We start from the raw sequence: 18,544 nt of genomic DNA on the forward strand, positions 1-18,544 counted from the left end.
CACCAGGGTACTCTGTTCCTCTATTACTCAAACCACTGTGATGGAGAGGATGGGTGTAGACAGGAGTAGCAGGGAAGTGGGGTGTGGGAGTAGTCAGTATGCATTACATACATGTGTAAAACTGTCTAGGGACAAAAAAAATCCAAAAACAAACAAACAAACAAAAAACTGTCTAGGGACAAATTTAATTAAACACACACACACACACACACACACACACACTTTGACAAAGTAATTTGACAAAGTAATTGTTTTGAAAGACCCCACCTCAAAGCAAGATCTAAAATTGTATTCCTATAAAAGTCACAGGAATTGGGCTTAATGATATGCTCTAGCTTTCTTTGAACACCATAAGCTTCTAGGAGGCAGAAGTTTCAGCTGCACATCATATATCCAGTTGCCTTACCTCTAATTCTTTGAGGTAGTTAACTGTTGTTTCTTGTCTCATTAATATGACTAAGTCATGGGGATGCTTCAAGTTCATTGGTGAATCCACCTACAAGAAAGCAATAAATGAATAAATTAAACTCCCATTTCATTAACGTCTAGTTGGACTAATAAAGCTCCATTTAATGATTTCAACTGCTGTCCCATCAGCATTCTAGTTCATGATAGTTGCTCAGTATGCTCAGTAGTTTACAGAGCATCTCAACAGCGAGTGCACGGAGGTGGGGCTGGGGTGAGCTCAGTGAGCTCAGCCTGCACAGAGTTCTAGGGTTCATTTCCCAGCACCTTGAGTAAACAAAGGAAGAGAAGTACTTGAAAATAAATAATGAAATAATTTCCTTTAAATATTCTTCATACCTGTAATAGCAAAAAATACAGATTGCCTAGTTTTGACAGCACATCTCATATCTGAATAGACTTGGAAGTGATAAAAAAAGAAAATATTAAAAATATATTTTGTAAGGCCATTTGGAGAAGTCATAAATCAAAGATGATATAAGATAAGCTGTAGATTTATTACTTAGAGTGTGTGTTCTTGGATCAACAGATCAAGCGACTATGCTGTTGCAGATGTAGGAAGATGAACTCCGGGCTGGAGAGATGGCTTAGAGGTTAAGAGCACCGACTGCTCTTCCAGAGGTTCTGAGTTCAATTCCCAGCACCCACATGATGGCTCACAACCATCTGTAATGAGATCTGGTGCCCTCTTCTGTGTACATAATAAATAAATAAATCTTAAAAAAAAAAAGAATACTCAAAATCCGTATTTAAAAAAAAAAAAAGATGAACCCCATGTACTGGTAGCAGGCTTAGATTTGTTTTTACTTTCTCTTTTCTTTTCTTTCTTTTTTTCTTTTCTTTTCTTTTTTTTTTTTTTTTTGTGTGTGTGTGTTTCAAGACAGGGTTTCTGGGTGAAACAATCCTGGCTATCCTGGAACTCACTCTGCAGACCAGGCTGGCCTTGAACTCACAAAGATCCACCTGCCTCTGCCTCCTTAGTGCTAGGACTAAAGGTGTGCACCACCACCACCTGGCTGCTCTCACTTTCTCAGGGTTATTTATATACCAACATGTTCATCATTACAACATGATCCTTCAATTAGCAAAACAAACCTAAGGTATTCTTAAACAGGGAGGCAAACCTATATACAAAGATACCACAACATTTTTAGCTGAACAGATATTAGATACCTCATTTTATCAATAAAGCAATAGAGAGGGCCACTGTCCTATGGAATGGAACAAAGGAGAAAATGTAAAAGCTACAACCTGTGGCCTGAGTATAAAAAGCTTCACATAGGAAGCAAAGAATGACTGCTTACTTGCAACTTGCCTAGACCTCAAGCAGCAGCTATTCATGGAGTTTCCAGAAAACTAAGAACCCAGAGGGGCAGGAGGTAGGGGAACAGTCCTTCTGTCTCAAACACCCAAGCCCATTGTTTACCAGGTATTTGAGGGACTTGCAGGAAGAAAAAGACAGATGAAGACTTAACATTTCAGAGATAGAGAATAATCTTACTTTTAGATTAAGAAGTGTTCACATAGACATGGCTGTACCAGCCTTTCCTCACATTCCATTGTGAGGGGAGTGTGTTTCATTTCCTTGAAGCTTTTGGTCTAGCAAAGATGTAGCAGCTAGCAGAGACACAGGATAAAATTATTAGCTGACGGGAAGGGTAGCTACTGACAGCTGGGTTTCTCTTTTTAAGGTGACAGCAAATGGCATGGATCTTTGCCAAATAAAGGTTTAGCAAGGGAAGACTTATGACCTGACACATATTTTTATTGCAGTAATTTCAAGGTTTTAAATTCTAAAATAGTATGGCAATTATCTTGGCAAATGCCAGCACAGACACCTCTCCTTTTGAGTACCTCTCCTCAGAAAATTACAAACGAGTGTCTGCTTGACAGCCTTGTAAATATCATCACTCTGCCCATATGTGCTCAGTAACTCTTTATGCCTGGTTCACTGATTGAACTCTTGGAATTTATATACTCCTATATTCTCTCTGTACAATGTATAAAGAATGAGAAAATGCCATAATCTTTAGCATTTAAAGACCCTCAGGGTCAAAACCAAGAGGTATTAGAGAGAGGAAGTTTAATCCCAGCACTCAAGAGCATGAGGCAACATTATGAGTTTGAGACCAGTCTGGGCTACATTTTGAAACTGTTGTGGTGATATTTTATTTGTATGTTAATAAATAAAGTTTGCCTGGAGATCAGAGGTCATAGTCAGCCATAAACAGAAGTCAGGCCATAAACAGTTGCACATGCCCTTAATTCGATCACATGGCAGGCAGAGTCTGTGTGTTCAAGGACACAGCCAAGCGTGGTGACACATGCCTTTAATCCCAGTATCAACCATAGAGACCAGGAGGTCTGTATAGACAGGCAGTGATTAGGAAGTGATGTGGCTGGGCTTAGAGCCAAAGAGAAGGCAGAACAGGAAGGGAATAAAGACACAGGTTAGACGGGAAGAGGCTCTCTCGGGAAGCTATGACGAGGTGGTGAGCTAAGGTTAGTTGGCGGCTAATGCTCTGATCTCTGCGGCTTGCACCTCTGTATTTGGCTCTGTGTTTCTTATTTAATAAGACTGTTTAGAAATTCGTCTACAGACTGTCTCAAAGAAAAAAATGAAACCATCTGACCAACCAACCCACCAAACAAAAGAGAACATACTGCACACTAAGATCTCAAAGTTCGCTTTGGCTTTTCATCAAGTGACAAATGCTACCAAATTCCATTTCCTGACAGTGCAATACATGCTCATAGGCCCTGGATCACAAAGAAAAGGCAGAACTATTTTCACCTGCTCTATTTAAGAAAAGACATGAATTATATTTAGAGCAATTATACTGCAGGGAAAAACGGAGCTGGCATTTGAAATGTAACTATGCGGACTTAATTCTGTGACCTGGAAGGGTGCATTCTCTAAGTCTCCAGATGACAGTTCACTGTTCTGCAGCAATCCACTTCACCAAAGAAGAAGAAATATGCCAGGCAATTCAACTTTATTTTCCTTAGAGTACATTATATGAGTACATGTATTCAATTATATAAACCAGCAGTAGGTACTTTACTCCTATCAAGTACACTTTTATAGATTTCACTTGTTGCTTTCTCTAATGAACTAAGACTTTAATGATTTGTTTTTATTATGTACATTGGTGTTTTCCCTGCATGTATGTTTGTGTGAGAGTGTCAAATATCCGGAACTGGAGTTATAGATGGCTGTGAGCCACCATGTGGATGCTGGGAATTGAAACCTGGGTCATCTGGAAGAGCAGCCTGTGCTCTTAACTGCTGAGCCATCTCTCCAGCCCGAATCCAGACATTGTTAATGGCCACATCTCCAATCAGAACCCTAAGATGGTGAATTCAGTAAATCCATACGGCAACAGATGGAAATTGCTCCATTGTCAAGTTTGATAAAGGTGAACATTTTAAACAAAGTAATTTAAGGGTACAAACATTTGATGTTCTAGGAAGGCAAATGTGAGTCAATCAATTGTCAGTGGTCATTTACAGCAGGAAATGACACATTTCTGTAGTGACATTAACTCAAGTCTCATATGCAACTTATTCACACACAGTAATTGTCTTAACCTCTTCAGTGGTATTCATTTTAATACATGAAAGCAGCATGGAGACTGGGTCTCTCTATGTAGCTCTGGTTGTCCTGGAACTCACTCTGTAGACCAGGCTGGCCTGGAACTCACAGAGATCTGCCTGCCTCTGCCTCCCTGAGTGCTAGGATTAAAGGTGTGAGCCATCACAGCCTGGCTAATTTTTTTTTTAATGGGAATAATATCTAGTGTATTGAGTCCTTCCCCTACCCATTCCTCTGTCCATTTTATTGCATGTCTTTCCCGGCAAATACAACTGGATCATTATTAATCTTACCTCCTTATTATGTGTGTATGCAGGTATGTGTACTTGTGTATATGTGCATGTGAAGACCAGGGGTCAACTTCAGGTCGACTTCATCTATAACTCTTCATGCAATAGCCACCTTGTTTTGTAAGACAGGGTCTCTTACTGGAACTTGGGACTTGTAAATTAGGCTAGCCTGGCTAGCCAACCAGCTCCAGGGATCCTCCTATTTCTACATTTGGGATTCCAAGCATGTGCTAGTACTGGCTTTTTATGTGGGTGGTGGGGACTGAGTTTAGGGCCTCATACTTGAACAGCAAGCACTTTTCTGACCAAGCTATCACCCCATTATTTATTTATTTATTTATTTATTTATTTGTGTGTGTGTATGTGTGTGTGTGTGTGTGTGTGTGTGTGTGTGTGTGTGTGTGTGTGTGTGTTCACACATGCACAAAGGCCAGAGGTTCCATGTCAGGTGCCCTACTAGACTGTTCTCCACCTTAATTTTTGAGACAGTCTCTCAGTAATTCATCTAGATGGGCTGGCCAGCAAGATTCCTATTTTTGCTTTCCCAGTGTTGGGATTATACTCATGTGCTACTGCACTCAGACTCTTTTCTCTGGGTTCTATAGTGTGGAACTCAGGTCTCCAGGACTGAAGGGAAAGCACTTTACTTACAAAGACATCTTCCCAAACCCTGATTTATTGTTTTTTGTTTTGTTTTTGAGACAGGGCTTCACTGTGGTCCTTTCTAGACCAGGCTGGCCCCAAACTCAGAGATCCACCTGCCTCTGCCTCCCTGGTGCTGACATTAAAGGCGTGTGCCACCACTGCCTGGCAATTTATTTTTGACACAATCTCATGTAGCCCAGGTTGGTCTCTGTTAAGCTGAGGATGGCCTTGAAATTCTGGCCCACCTCCCAAGTGCTGGAATTACAGGGGTGGGTTATGACACCCAGTTAGGCAGTGTTGCGAGGGGGACACAAGCATTCTACCAACAGAGCTGTATCCCTAATTTGACCTTAATTTTAGTGGGTAATATTTTGTTTTGAGACAGGTTGTCACTGTGTGACTAGACTAGCTTTGAACTCTAGATCTTCCCACCTCAGCCTCTCAAAGTAGTGGGATTAAAGCTGTGTGCCACCACACCTAGCTCAGGGTTAACAAAGCCCCACTTTCTTACTAAAATTTAGGTTACTCATTATTTTCCTTAAAAACAAAACAAACCACTGTGGTGAGCATCCTTCTACACGTGCTCTTGGGACAGCAGTCTAGATATGTTCTTCCCTTTGAAGAGAATGTCTAAGTCAGAGGGGATGCACTTTATGTTTTTGGTTAATTTTCTCCAAAATAGTTGAATCAATTTCAATTCCTACCAACAATTAGTTTCCATAAGCCTTTAGGAACACAGGAATAACTGAAAACATTTTAATCTCAATCTCTGTGGGCTTTATACTGACCTTTCTTTTATACTTAAAAATATTTCTCCTGCCTCACTCTAAATTTGATAGTTTCTATACAATATTTTAAAAGCATGCTTCTAGTTTGTGGGGCTCTAGGTGACTATCTTGTGCTTCCTGTCTTTTCAACAGTGAGTGCATACTGCTTATTTATAATGAAAATTTCTACCTATTATTATTATTATTATTGTCTTTTTTCAAGACAGGGTTTCTCTGTGTAACATTCCTGACTGTCCTGGAATTCACTTTGTAGACCAGGCTGGTCTTGGAAATTTTCTACCTATAAGTACGTTAGCTTTGTACACATCAAACTTGAAGGTACTAGGAAACAATTTTGTTTTATTTAATTTTAAACAAACTGTAACAAGTAAAAGTTCTGGTCTGAAGAGTGGTCTGGGAGCTTTCTCTTAGGTATTCATCAAGACAGCTCTTGTCACAGATGTGAATCCAAGGAGAACTCTAAAAATGCACCAGCTAGTGTCTTCTGGCCCTTACCTTTCTCTCCACACCTTATCTGAAGTCTAATTTATTGCTATTGTCAAAGAACTGGCCAAGGAACTTTGTACCTGTGACTCTAGTTGTGGCCATACCATGGTACTCAGGATTAGTTTTAAAGGGATGAGCTGAGAGGAAGAAGGTATGTTGTCAATACTCTCCATTCAATTATTCCTTCAAGCCATCATGGACTTCCACTTCAGGTTTGGAGAACTGAAGTTCAAAATATCAGTCCATCTTTACTTCATAAGAGGGTCTTCTTCGCCGGGCGGTGGTGGCGCACGCCTTTAATCCCAGCACTCGGGAGGCAGAGGCAGGCGGATCTCTGTGAGTTTGAGGCCAGCCTGGTCTACAGCGCGAGATCCAGGAAAGGCGCAAAGCTACACAGAGAAACCCTGTCTCGAAAAACCAAAAAAAAAAAAAAAAAAAAAAAAAAGAGGGTCTTCATAGACTCCTGGCTACAACTGTCAAAACTTGCATGTGTGTGTGTGTGTGTGTTTGTGTGTGTGTGTGTGTGTGTGTGTGTACACGCGTGCGTGCGCGCATGCAAGTACACATGGGAAGCCTCAAGACAGCCATCTACTTTTTTTTTGTGAGACAGACTATCTTAAGGACAGGGGACTTGCTGATTAGGCTAGGCTGGCTGGCCAGCTCCAGTGTTTCTCCTGTCTCCATTCTCCCAACTCTGGGATTACAAGTTCACACCACTACGCCTGACTTTTTACATGGGTGTTGGGGATCACACTTGGGGCCTCATGCTTGTGCAGCAAGCATTTTATGGATGGAGTTGTCTTCCTAGCCTTTGAGACACACTTTGTTAAGATAGCTGCTTTGCCAGGAGGAGGTGATGCACGCCTTTCATCCCAGCAGTTGGGAGGCAGAGGCAGGCAAATCTTTGTGAGTTTGAGGCCAGCTTGGTCTACAAAGTGAGTTCCAGGACAGCCAGAGCTGTTACATAGAGAAATCCAAGCTTGAAAGACCAAAAAAACCAAAAGAAGAAAAGAAAAAAGATAACTGATTTGCTGCAATTTTTGCTGCCAGAGGACTTGTACAATAATTTAATGTGAAAGTTAAAACTAGTCTCAGTTTGAAGAATTATCAAACCATCAAATTAAAACCAAACTTAACCAAAAGTACTGAATCCTTGACCATCACATGAATTTTGTGGCCACTATCCTCTGAAGTTTACCCTCAACTGGATTTTATTTTCTTGTTATTGCAGTTTCTAGAAACCATGGTTTGTAGTTGATATATTGCGCACCCCAATAAACTTATCTGGGGGTCAGAGAACAGAACAGCCACTATATTCAACATAGGTTTAGGCTGTGGTAGCACATGCCTTTAATCCTAGCACTCCGGAGGCAGAGATCCATCTGGATCTCTGAGTTCAAAGCCACATTGGAAACAGCCAGGCATGGTGACATACATCTTTAATTCCAGGAAGTGATGGCAGGAAGCAGAAAGGTATATAAGGCGTGAGGACCAGGAACTAGAGCCTTTTTAAGCTTTTAGCTTTTAACAGCATTTTAGCTGAGAATCAGAGGCTTTCAGAATGAGGAAACAGGATGAGCTGAGGAATTGGCAAGGTGAGGATGGATGTGGCTTGTTCTGTTTCTCTGATCATTCAGCGTTCACCCCAATACCTGGCCCCAAGTTTTTTATTAATAAGACCTTTTAAGATTTGTGTTACAATGGTTGCAAACATGCCTAATCTTGCATAATTCAGACATGTGAAGTGTATCATATAGCTATTACCTAGATTTAAATGTTCACAATGTTTCAGCCAATCTGCGAAAACATTCGTCAAACATTTAATGTCTTCCTGATAAGCAAGATAATTAACATTTCCAACATAAGCAACAAATAACTCTTAAACTCTATTTTAGAATTTCTGCAACATGGAAAACATATAAACAATATACTTTCAGCTAGACGATTTGTAACTTTACAAGGAAAGGAAATAAAATGTTGGATGAGATGACAAGAGTCGTGCATTGTTTCTCCTATGTATCTGTCAAGAAGCTCTTGTAAACACATATGAAAACAATGTAGCTGATTCTGTTACTATTTTTTCCCCTTTGAGACAGGCTGGCCTCAAACTCCTATGTAGCTGAGGTTGAATGTGAGAGCCCCTGATTTTCCGGCCTCTCTCTCTCCCAACTGCTGTTTATATTATAGATAGCAGTTTTATATATAACTCAGCTGTGGCTTTAATTCAGGCAGCAAATAAGTACTGAGCATATAGTAGCAGGCAGAATAATGGCCCAACCAAGATTCCCATGCTCAGATCCCTAATCTTTCGAAAATATTATGCTATATGGCAAATGAGAATGAAGATATCAACCAGCTGAACTGTTACTAATCAGACTGTCTTAATTAGGACAGAGAACACAGCTTGGATATCAGGTGTGTATAACACAGTGTAATTATATAGAAGGAGGAGAGTGTACAGACACACACAAGAGGTAGGCTGCAGAGACAGAGAGAGAAAGAAAGTGAGGTCATAGGGTACACTGCTGCTGATTTTGAAGATGCAATAAAAGTGGCCCAAGAGCAAGGAATGTTGGCAGCCACCAGGCATTGGAAAAGGTGGGCCTTGCCCAGAGCCTCCAGGAAGGTGCTCAGTGATGCTGTCCTCTGGACTATGCTTGTGAGTCCCAGTTTGGATTTCTAGTCTTATTAACTGGAGGGCAATAGATTTAGGTTGTTTTAGACCATTAAATTTGTAGTCTCCTCCTCCTCTTTCTCAAACAGCAGCAATAGAAAATAATGTAAGTACTCACTAAGCCTAGATATAATTAATACAAGGTTTAGCTTTAAAATTCTTAGTGTGATAACTGGGTTACTCAAATCCTAGAAAACACACTACAATCAGTGCGAGACACTGGGCCACACTGTTACTGAGGTGACAGGAAACTCAATGGCCTGGGGATGACTTTGCTAGTTTATGACGGAAATCATTGCCCTAAAAAGAGGCAACTGGATGTAGTTCAACCTCATTACTAACCCACTGCATAGGGGATGAAATCAACATGACGTATTTCTTTTGCTGCAATACAACAAGTATGAAATACGCATGAGTGATAAAGTTTAATTTTTCTAGGAAGACATGAAAATGAAACTGGAGGCTGCTTTTTGCCTGTCACTCCTACTGACGGCCACAGTGCTGTTTACCTAAGGGCAATGCATGATCTTGTTGAAGTGAGATTATGAACAAAGGTTTACACATCCCAACTACTGGTGGGCAGTTTCAAATACCGACATAATCCTTTAGCACGATAATTCGCCAATACCTAGGAAAACTAGTGTAATACATTCTTTGAACCAGCTAACTCCATTTCTAAGAATTCATCTTACAAACACTCATAGACAGGATACAAAGATACACACTCACTTGCCACAGCATTGTCTGACAGTAAAAAACCTGCAGAATCGAAATGCCTGCCAAAGCACTGGAGAAATACATTATAGAATATTTATACAACTGATTACTATCAAGTCTTAACCAAGAAGGAAGCTTTTTACTTTATTGTGGTTTTAAGGTGGCAAGTTAGTCACCAGACAAAATGTTCCCAATTGTATGCTTAAAAGAGAAATTCATAAAAATATTTCCAAATACAAGGAACTTTGAGGAAGAACACTCAATTTGATGTGGCTAGGGAACATCTTACAACTCTTGTTCAGAGACACTATGCTCTTAGAGAGGACTTGGCTTGTCCAAGCTTTTTATTTGTAACAGAATCAACGAGCCCTTTTGTCACCCTCAAGTTAACACACTGTCCTTGCTCTAGACCACGGTAGTGATGGTGGCCTGCGAGTATGTTGACACATGTAACACTGCGGGTAAAAATAATGTATGCAAACACACACTTTTTTCACTTACTCAGAATTTCCTGAGTGTATGCCATGTGCCAGGCACTGTTTTCAGTTCTGAGGTTACGTCATTGAAGAAGACAAAGCTGCTGGTACCTTCTTGAATGGACAGGAAACAAAATACAGTGCCAGCAGTGAGTGCTATGAAGAATAAAGCAGAGGAAGAATATAGTGTTGGGAGAAATGATGTTTTCCATATGTAAGAGGTGTAATATGAACAGACCTGAAAGAAGAAGCAGCTTGAGGTAGAATGGCATATGTAGAAGGAGGTCCAAAGGCAGAAATTTGCTTGGTCTGAATAGCCCCAAAGGCTATTTCAGCTTTGAAGGCTGAAACACAGCACATCACCTAAGACGGACAGTGGGATCTGAGGCTGGAGAGGTGGCCAGGTCTCAGGTCTTTCAGGCCTTGTAAGCTATAGCAGAACCTAGATATTCATCTTCATGTGTGATGGGAAACCATGGTTCTCATGTTCTCTGCTTCCTTCCTATCTGAGAATGAGTGATACGGACACATGTGTTTAAAAAAACAAAACAAAATAAAACATTTTCAGTGATTCTGGGGAGAAGGGACCATCTAGGACATAATTGGAGTCAGAAGACCAGTTAAAATCTGGCATCAGAGCAAGCTTGAGGCAGAGTTAGTCTGGACTAGGGCTACAGAAGTGAAGTGGAAACACATGGCTGAATTGGGAAGAACTTTGGAAGTAAAAATGATGCTTATTTTTGGGCCAGGTATGGAATAGAGAATAAGAGTGTCAAGAAAACACCAGTATTTGGGGTCTCAGTAATTTGGTGAATGGAAGAAGTTTGGGGTGGGGTTGGGTTTATGGCATGTGTACATGTGATGGCATTCTGAGTGGAGATGCCCAGGAGACATGGAGCTCAGATGAGATTTGGAAGTTCTCGGGAGGTCAAATTTTATGGCAGGAGACTGCATGAGACCATCAGGTCAAGGAGCAAGGCAGCACACCAGCCGGTAACAGTCATCAAGGAAAGAGGGATCCAGCGGAAAAGAATGAAAAGTCATGGCCAGGGGCTCAGAAGAAAAACAGTCTGGGTCTTGGCAGTTGTGAAAGTAAATAGTTCAGTAAGGTAGGAGGCTGCCACTAGGTAGCTAAGAGGTGAAGATTGTTGAGGTTACTGAGAACTGAGTTTAGCGATGAGGGAAGCCCTGGGTGTCCATATGAGAGCTGTAGGGATAAAGGGCTGACTGGATTGGCTTTGGAAGAACGGGAGGAGTACACACGTGACTCTTGAGTTATCTGCCATAGCAGTACACCCAGGAGCTTCTGTTGTTTTAACTTTTGCCATTAGAGAGTGTAACTGAGACCCAGGTACTGCTCTCCACATACTGGAGTGCAAAGCTGTGCTAATTTTTGACTTGGCCTGTTGGCAAGCCCTCCAATCCCTCACTGCCAGTACGCCTTCTGTTTGCTTCCAGCAGGGTTGCTTCCAAACTACAACAGCTGCTGGGCACACAGCTGATTGTAACCCCTGCTCAGCAAGGTAGCTGCCACCCTTTGTCTACACCACCTGCTTTCTCATTCTTCTCTTTTACTTCTCTTACTCATCATTTTTCTCATTGCTTCTCTATAGATTTACATGTCGGGCAATAAAGCTGATCTTCTGTGTATAACACCAGTAGAAGAGAGGATGCTATCCCTTGCAGAGCATAACCTGATCAGTAGCAGACAGGCAAGAGTGGTCCCTGAGATTACAGCCCTTCTCATCTAGCCCACACCCCTTCTGAGAGTTGAAGGGCTGATTGATTGATGGGTTACTTGGATCTTTCAAAATATTTCACAAGTCTGAGACTTCCTACAAGCTTTCTTCAGATGATGATCAAACTAGAGAACACTGGCTTCATAAAGGCAATTGTAAATGTCTAAGAGGCAGAATCCACTCATCACACTTGCTTGCATCATGATGCCAATCAACAGTTAATTATATGTTGTCACCTGCGTGCTTTGACAGTGTGGGAGATGCTGGAGTTGTAGAGGTGGATGTATCCAGACCCTCTTTGGACCAATGCAGTCAGTGGTCCAGAGGGCATTGACATAAGTAAATGGACAGAGCATGGGACAGTAAATGCTTTCAGAAAAAAATTCAGTATGCTATGAAAACACAAAGAAAGAAAATGACACACACGTTGTGGAGTTAGTCAGATGAGGGTACCTGGGAGGAACATGTGCAAAAAACAGAAGCAAGGGAGAATACAACATACCCAGGATGCTGATAACAAACAGAGCAAAGTGTGTGTGTGTGTGTCTGTGTGTGTGTGTGTGTGTGTGTGTGTGTGTGTGTGTGTGTGTGTGATGCTAGAGTGAGGGTTAGGTACTCAAGGATGATTAGCTAAAGGCTAGAGAGAAGGAAGGGTTAGGTTAGAAGTTATGGAAGAATTTGGGTCATATCCTGGGTACACTATAACCAGGCAGTCTCCTTTCTTAAAAGCACTGAAACTGAGCTGAGTCATTGTGCATGTGAAGCTCCTCTCAAACCTGCCAAATTACTTACCATCAGACCAAAATCCAATAGCCCATCCACTTCTAACCTATTGAAGAGCAGTGCCATGGGGACTTTGGCCTCTGTCAACTCCATGAGGTATATCTCTTCTTTGGGCAAGAGTTGCTGAAAGTGACTTAGCAAGTATGCTTTGCCAAAGGGATAAGCTTTTATGCATCAGCAGCACGAGCAATGAAAAGCATCTGCACTCCCTAGACATCTGCCTGACCAAGGCAAATGATCACACAATCACCAAATAAACTCACACTTACTTGAGTGCCACCCCCATTGTCACCTATCCTAAATTTACTATGAAATACTTGGCTGAAATAATCTAAACTGGAAGAAAATGGACTGGATAAGCCTTCTTGACTTCCACATTTGCTCTTATGTTTCTTTCTACTTACTGGAGTGATACGAAGAAAAACATGGACTTCAAATAGCACAAAATGCACCCTACTGTAGATTAATACACTTATAATTGTTGTCACTACTAAATGCTACTCATTAGATGTATGAAAAGGTTACTAAGTTGTAACATGCATTTTTTAAAATTTAAATAATTTATTAATTTTTATTTTATGTGCATTAGTGTTTTGCCTGCCTGTATGTCTGTGTGAGGGTGTTAGATCTTGGAGTTACAGACAGTTGTGAGCTGCCATGTGGGTGCTGGGAATTGAACCCAGATTCTCTGGAAGGGCAGTCAGTGCTCTTAATTGCTGAGCTATCTTTCCAGCACTGTAACACGTATTCTTTAAGAATCCTTTCCCCACAGAAAATACTTTCTACCCCTACATTGAAACTTGATGGTTCTAACTTTAGAGGAGAAGGAGATGTGGTCAAGGAAATAAATGCTACAATGCGGAGACAGTGGTAACAGCAGTGATGCTTCCTGAAAGCCGAGACTTCCACTGCTGAAGAGAGAGAGAATTCTTAATTGAACAAGCCTACACACTAACAGCTGCAACATTCAAGAGTTCATCTGATATGAAATGAGCCAGGCATAGAGGTACACACCTGTAACCTCAGGATTACGAAGTTCAAAGTCATCCTACGTGGCAGGTCTGAAGTTAGCCTGAGATACAGGCTAAAACAGACAAATTAAAAACAAAACAAAAACTAAAGAAATAGGATACGAGTGAGTGTTGAGGGTCAAAGGCTAATCTCAAAATTTATTTAACCTTCCCTGCAAGTGAATTACCAGGTACTTTGGGAAAAAAAGAAAACAAGAACAACAACAAAACCCACAAAAACCTGGGCCCGCTGGGTATTTCTGTAATCAACACTTCAAAGATGGTAACAGAATTATCAAATGGTTCAAGGCAAACCTCTGTTACATAGTAACTTTGAGGCAAACCTAGGCTATATGAGACTTTGTCTCAACAAACAAAGAACAAGAAAAAGGAAGGAAGAGAGAAAGGGAGGGAAAGGAAAAGCTGCCACATTATCGGTTAAGTTAAGAACATCAAAATTAAACAACACAAGTATTTAACTACAATTAAAGAAGTAGGGGCCGTGAATTTCAAAGAGAGCAGAGGGTTATATGGGAAGGGTTGGAAGAAGGAAAGGGAAAGTGATGTGATTATATTTTAATTAAAAAATAAAAAATACTTGAAAATATTGTCTAGAAGATTATTCTTCACAAAATCAACCAGCAACAGTCCCAGCTATGATTATGAAGAAGCTGCCTACATGCTCTAACTGAAGCATGCTACCTTCCTTCCATGTGTGTGTCTCGAGCACAAGTTTGTGTTGGAGACAGGGTCTCACGTAGTCCAGGCCAGTCATAACCTTGCTATATAGTCAAGGATAACCAACTACCGACCCTCCTGCCTCCATATCCCAGTGCTGGGATTATAGATGTGTACCACTAACTATGAAGCCCCATTTCAACACCTAAGGATGATGCAAGTTATTTATCTATTTATCTATCTATTTATTTATTTATTTTGGCTTAATTACACAGTAGATCCTCACAATAACTGGCTAATAGCACGCACTCATCTAGTTCACAAAATGAGCCCAAGTTAAGGAGTCTTGCTTAAATAAAGTGAGATAAAAGGTGGGATGATAAATTTTGCCAATCTGACGTAATCTAGAACCACTGGGCGTCTCAATGAGGGATGGTCTAGATTAAATCAGCCAGTGGGCATGTCTCAAGGAATTGTCTTGGTTTTGTTAATTGAGAAGGGAAGAGCATCCTCTGTGGGTAGCACTGTTCCCTGGGTTTGAGGCCTAGACTGTAAAAAGTGGAGAAAGTGAGCTGAGCACAGGCATATATGTGCTAACTCACTGCTCTCTATGGCTGTATTGTGAGTAGCTGCTTCTAACTGGTTGCCTTAAGTTCCTGCTACCCTGACATCTCCCCACCTTCCCATAATGGATTGTAACTTGGAGTGGTGAGCTAAATAGACCTTTTCTCCCTTAAGTATTTTTGTTGGGGTATTTTGTCAGAGCAGCAGGAAAGCCGATGAAGACAGATGGTCTTTCTGATTTCCAGGTGAAGGGGGCAATGAATGCTAAGAGGTATCCCAGAACCCAAAGTGGAGAAAAAGCTCACAATTATGGGCAGCCTTTTTCTTAACCTTTGTCTGTCTGTGGTGGAAAGAAACACAGCAAATGGAACACTCCCTAGAAGACGTTCCTGCGAAATTCAGTGGTAAGAAGGGATGCTTCTCAGCTGAGGCAGGGATCATGGAAAGAAGCACTCTGATTTTCCATGGCATTCACTGGACACGTGCTGTTGCCAGCAGCAACCCCAGCTTTTATTGTAAAAAGGCTGCCTGCAAGAATGTAGATCTGTCTGACTGAAGCCCCAATTCAACCCACCCATGGACAGTGAGTTTCCACACTTGCATATTCACAAGCCTGCAGTGTAGAACTAGTGGCTATCTATCTTTAGGGTCTGCCAAGGCTGAAATATAAAAATTCAATGAATATGCACTTCTCCTGGTAAAGACTCCATGCTGTACTTAAAACTAAGTACAATAATGGAAATGTCCCTAATTAAATGTACACTTCGGGCAAGCCTGATTTTTTTTTTTTTTTTTCTGAGAGACAGGATCTCATTAAATAGCTCTGGCTGGCCTGGGACTTGCTAAATAAGTAAATCAGGCTGGCTTCAAACTCAAGAGATTCACCTGCCTCTTGCCTCCCTATTGCTGGGATTAAAGTTGTGTGCCACCACAGTTGGCTCCAATTCTGATTTTTAATTCATATAAACACCTCCACATTTGCTGGGGAAAAATGACTGTGCTGTGGAAAAGTAATGACTTATATAAAATTTGAAAAAGTTTAAATATTATAATTCAAATAATCAGAGAGGCATTTGCCACTCTAATTTTCTAAGATTTTTCTACTTCAGTTTGCCCATGGCTTCTTCTTGATAGTAGGTCATTTTAAAACTGAAACCACACTTCTGTTCTCGGCTGAGTAACAGAATCAAGAACCAAGAATTAGATATGTCACTGAGGATACAGTATATATACTGGATCCTAACTATGCTTCTGAATTTACAAACAGAACTATAATATCCCCAAACCTTCATACTAAGATATACCCAATGTGACCACTGACTGCAATCTAAACTATATTTATTAGATTTTGCCTGAATTCAGTTTATTGCCAGGAAAGGGCACAAGAGTTAGGCAGTTACTGGAGCCCAACACAAAAGCTGCCCACTATATCCAATTCCTACTTTATTTGTACTGATTTTCCCTTAGATTAACTCCATCTTCCCTATCACTACCCTCCAGCTGTTACACTGTTGTGTGCAACTTTGTTTCTTATAGAATAAAATTTCATGGCTGCCAGAACTCAATGCTGCAACTGTTAATGTGCAGAGAAGAATTGGAAAAGTCAGTGAAAGGGGTCATTAAAAAAGACACAAATGAAAAAGACTTGCTTTCTTAACTTTAAGCCTAACTACTTACTGAAGGGATGACTTGGCAGAGAGTCCGAAGATTTGGCCCTACTCTGAGGCAAGTTACTAAAACCCTTATTTTCCCTTCTAAAGCATAGATCCAATGCGCAAAAGACGGCATTTGTTAAAGAACAAAACCAAATATCATTTGACTTTTCCATTGCAATATTCAGCATATAAACAATCCATCTCCATCAATTAGCCTTCACTTTTCAGATGGGCTACTTTCTCAGTAGAATGGCAGGACACCAAAATTAGAAGGAGAAGTCAATGTCAGAGTATAAATAGCTGTGGCCAGAAACAATATATAGCAAAAGAACCAATAGGGGAAGGGCTCCCCAAATTGCAGTATAAATGACTTAATTCAATGTCTCCTTTCAGGAGGGCATCAGGGAAAACCACCAACAGCAAACAAAAGATGAAAACAACGAGAATGGACACAAGATTTCTTACCTTATGTTCAAAAGACAGCCCTACTGTATTTTCTAGGGTTTCTGAGAAGCCTCAGCCGGAGCTTAATGAAAATTAAGCTGGACCTTAATATTCTTGAAAAAGAAACCTTTTAAAATGGGAGTCAGCTATAAATACACGCGAGTAAATAGTATAATGAAAAGACAGGAGCTGACTATTTTTAATTATATTTGTTTAGATTTAGTGGTTCCTACAGTTAACCCAAACGATCAGTAATTTCACGCGACTTTGGTTAAAATATTAGAGTTAGTATGCTTCGATTGCATGGAGTACACACTTCACTTTTTAAATGTCTGCTGGACATTTACCGATTGCTGTTAAGCACTGAAAGTCATTAAGTTTACAAGATTCTGTGGTGGAGCGCGCGCCCTCGCGCGCGCACGTACTCTAAGCATCAGCAGCATAAACGCAAATGCAGGCATCAGAAAGTTACATAAGAAAAGCGGTCTGTCCTCTGAGAAATCAGTTCAAGCATACAATAATCTAGTAAACTGTATATGCTACGTGCCGGGCTGGGTTACAGGAACTAGGTAAAAAAGCAATGCAAAATGCACGGGGAAATGAGGGCACCTAAGAGCTGAATGATGCAGACAACGCCACCAGAGGCATCTTCTGGCATTCCTTCGTAAGGAGCAAGAATGGGTTGTCTTTAATGAGCCCCTGATGACCTGGCTAACGGCACAGCCTAAAACCACCATATCCTGAAACAAATCCCACCATGTGGGAGAGAAGACTGGAGGAGTCGCATAAGTGATCCATTCACTAAAGCTACCCTGGTTGTCACCGGCCTGGGACTCGCGCACTCCCCGGCACTGCCACCTGCTTTCTACTTCCTCGGGAAGAGGTGGTGGCGCGCGGGACCCGGCCCACAGGCTCCAAAGGCAGAACTAATGATGAATATGTGCTTCCTAAACCCTGAGCTCAAGTCTAGGTTTCCCGGGGTCGGTTCCGGGATGGCGCGCGGCCCCACGGTGGAAGGCTGAGAAGTTTCCCACGGCGGAGCCAGGGCAAGGAGACCTGAGGGGAGGGGGCGGCGCCAAGTCTGAGCGCTGGAAGCCACAACCCGCCGGCCAGGACCACAGGGAGGCAGGCTGGGGGCGGTGCCGTGCGGAGCCACACAGGGGCCCGGCTCGGGGACCCCCCTCACGGGGCGCGGACAGAGAGGAGGCACCCTGGCCGCTACCTGCTGTTGGATCTTCCCGTCCTCCGTGACGACCCAGTGCGTAGTGGCCAAGGCCCCTCGAGCCACCACGCTCAGCAAAGCGTAAAGGCTGAGAAGCCATCCTGGCCCGGAGCAAGGCGGCAGCTCGAACCGGCCGCGGACCCCTATTGCCGCCGCCATCTTGCCCCCCCCCAGCCGGGCGGCTCACACCGGAAGCGGAAGTTACTCCTTGCCGTCCGCCATCTTGGGGAGGTCGCCTTTGGAGCAGGAGGAGGAGCCCGCTCATTAGTCCCTTCAGCATTGCTTGGGGGCAGCCGCTACTGCTACACCTCAG

General features: G+C 41.9%; 1 protein-coding gene across 4 annotated transcripts in view; it reads right to left on the reverse strand.

Moving 5' to 3' along the window:
• Positions 1 to 18,417, reverse strand: part of Ttc17 (tetratricopeptide repeat domain 17) — a 110,750-nt gene extending 92,333 nt beyond the window's left edge. For 2 of the 4 annotated variants that reach the window (XM_052725189.1, XM_052725193.1), the window contains exons 1-2: positions 18,232 to 18,416; positions 407 to 496 (exon numbers count right to left, since the gene is read on the reverse strand). In XM_052725189.1, coding sequence (XP_052581149.1) covers positions 407 to 496; positions 18,232 to 18,390 — 249 coding nt within the window. In that variant the 5' untranslated portion in view covers positions 18,391 to 18,416. Of the gene's footprint in view, positions 1 to 406; positions 497 to 18,231 lie in introns of all 4 variants that reach the window. The other 2 variants (XM_052725190.1, XM_052725191.1) reach the window with 2 other exon arrangements.
• Between the last annotated feature and the right edge of the window lie 127 nt (positions 18,418 to 18,544).

The sequence above is a fragment of the Peromyscus californicus genome, unplaced genomic scaffold, assembly GCF_007827085.1.
Source record: "Peromyscus californicus insignis strain IS unplaced genomic scaffold, ASM782708v3 Scaffold_7__1_contigs__length_154581171, whole genome shotgun sequence".
In the NCBI taxonomy this organism is placed as follows: domain Eukaryota; kingdom Metazoa; phylum Chordata; class Mammalia; order Rodentia; family Cricetidae; genus Peromyscus; species Peromyscus californicus.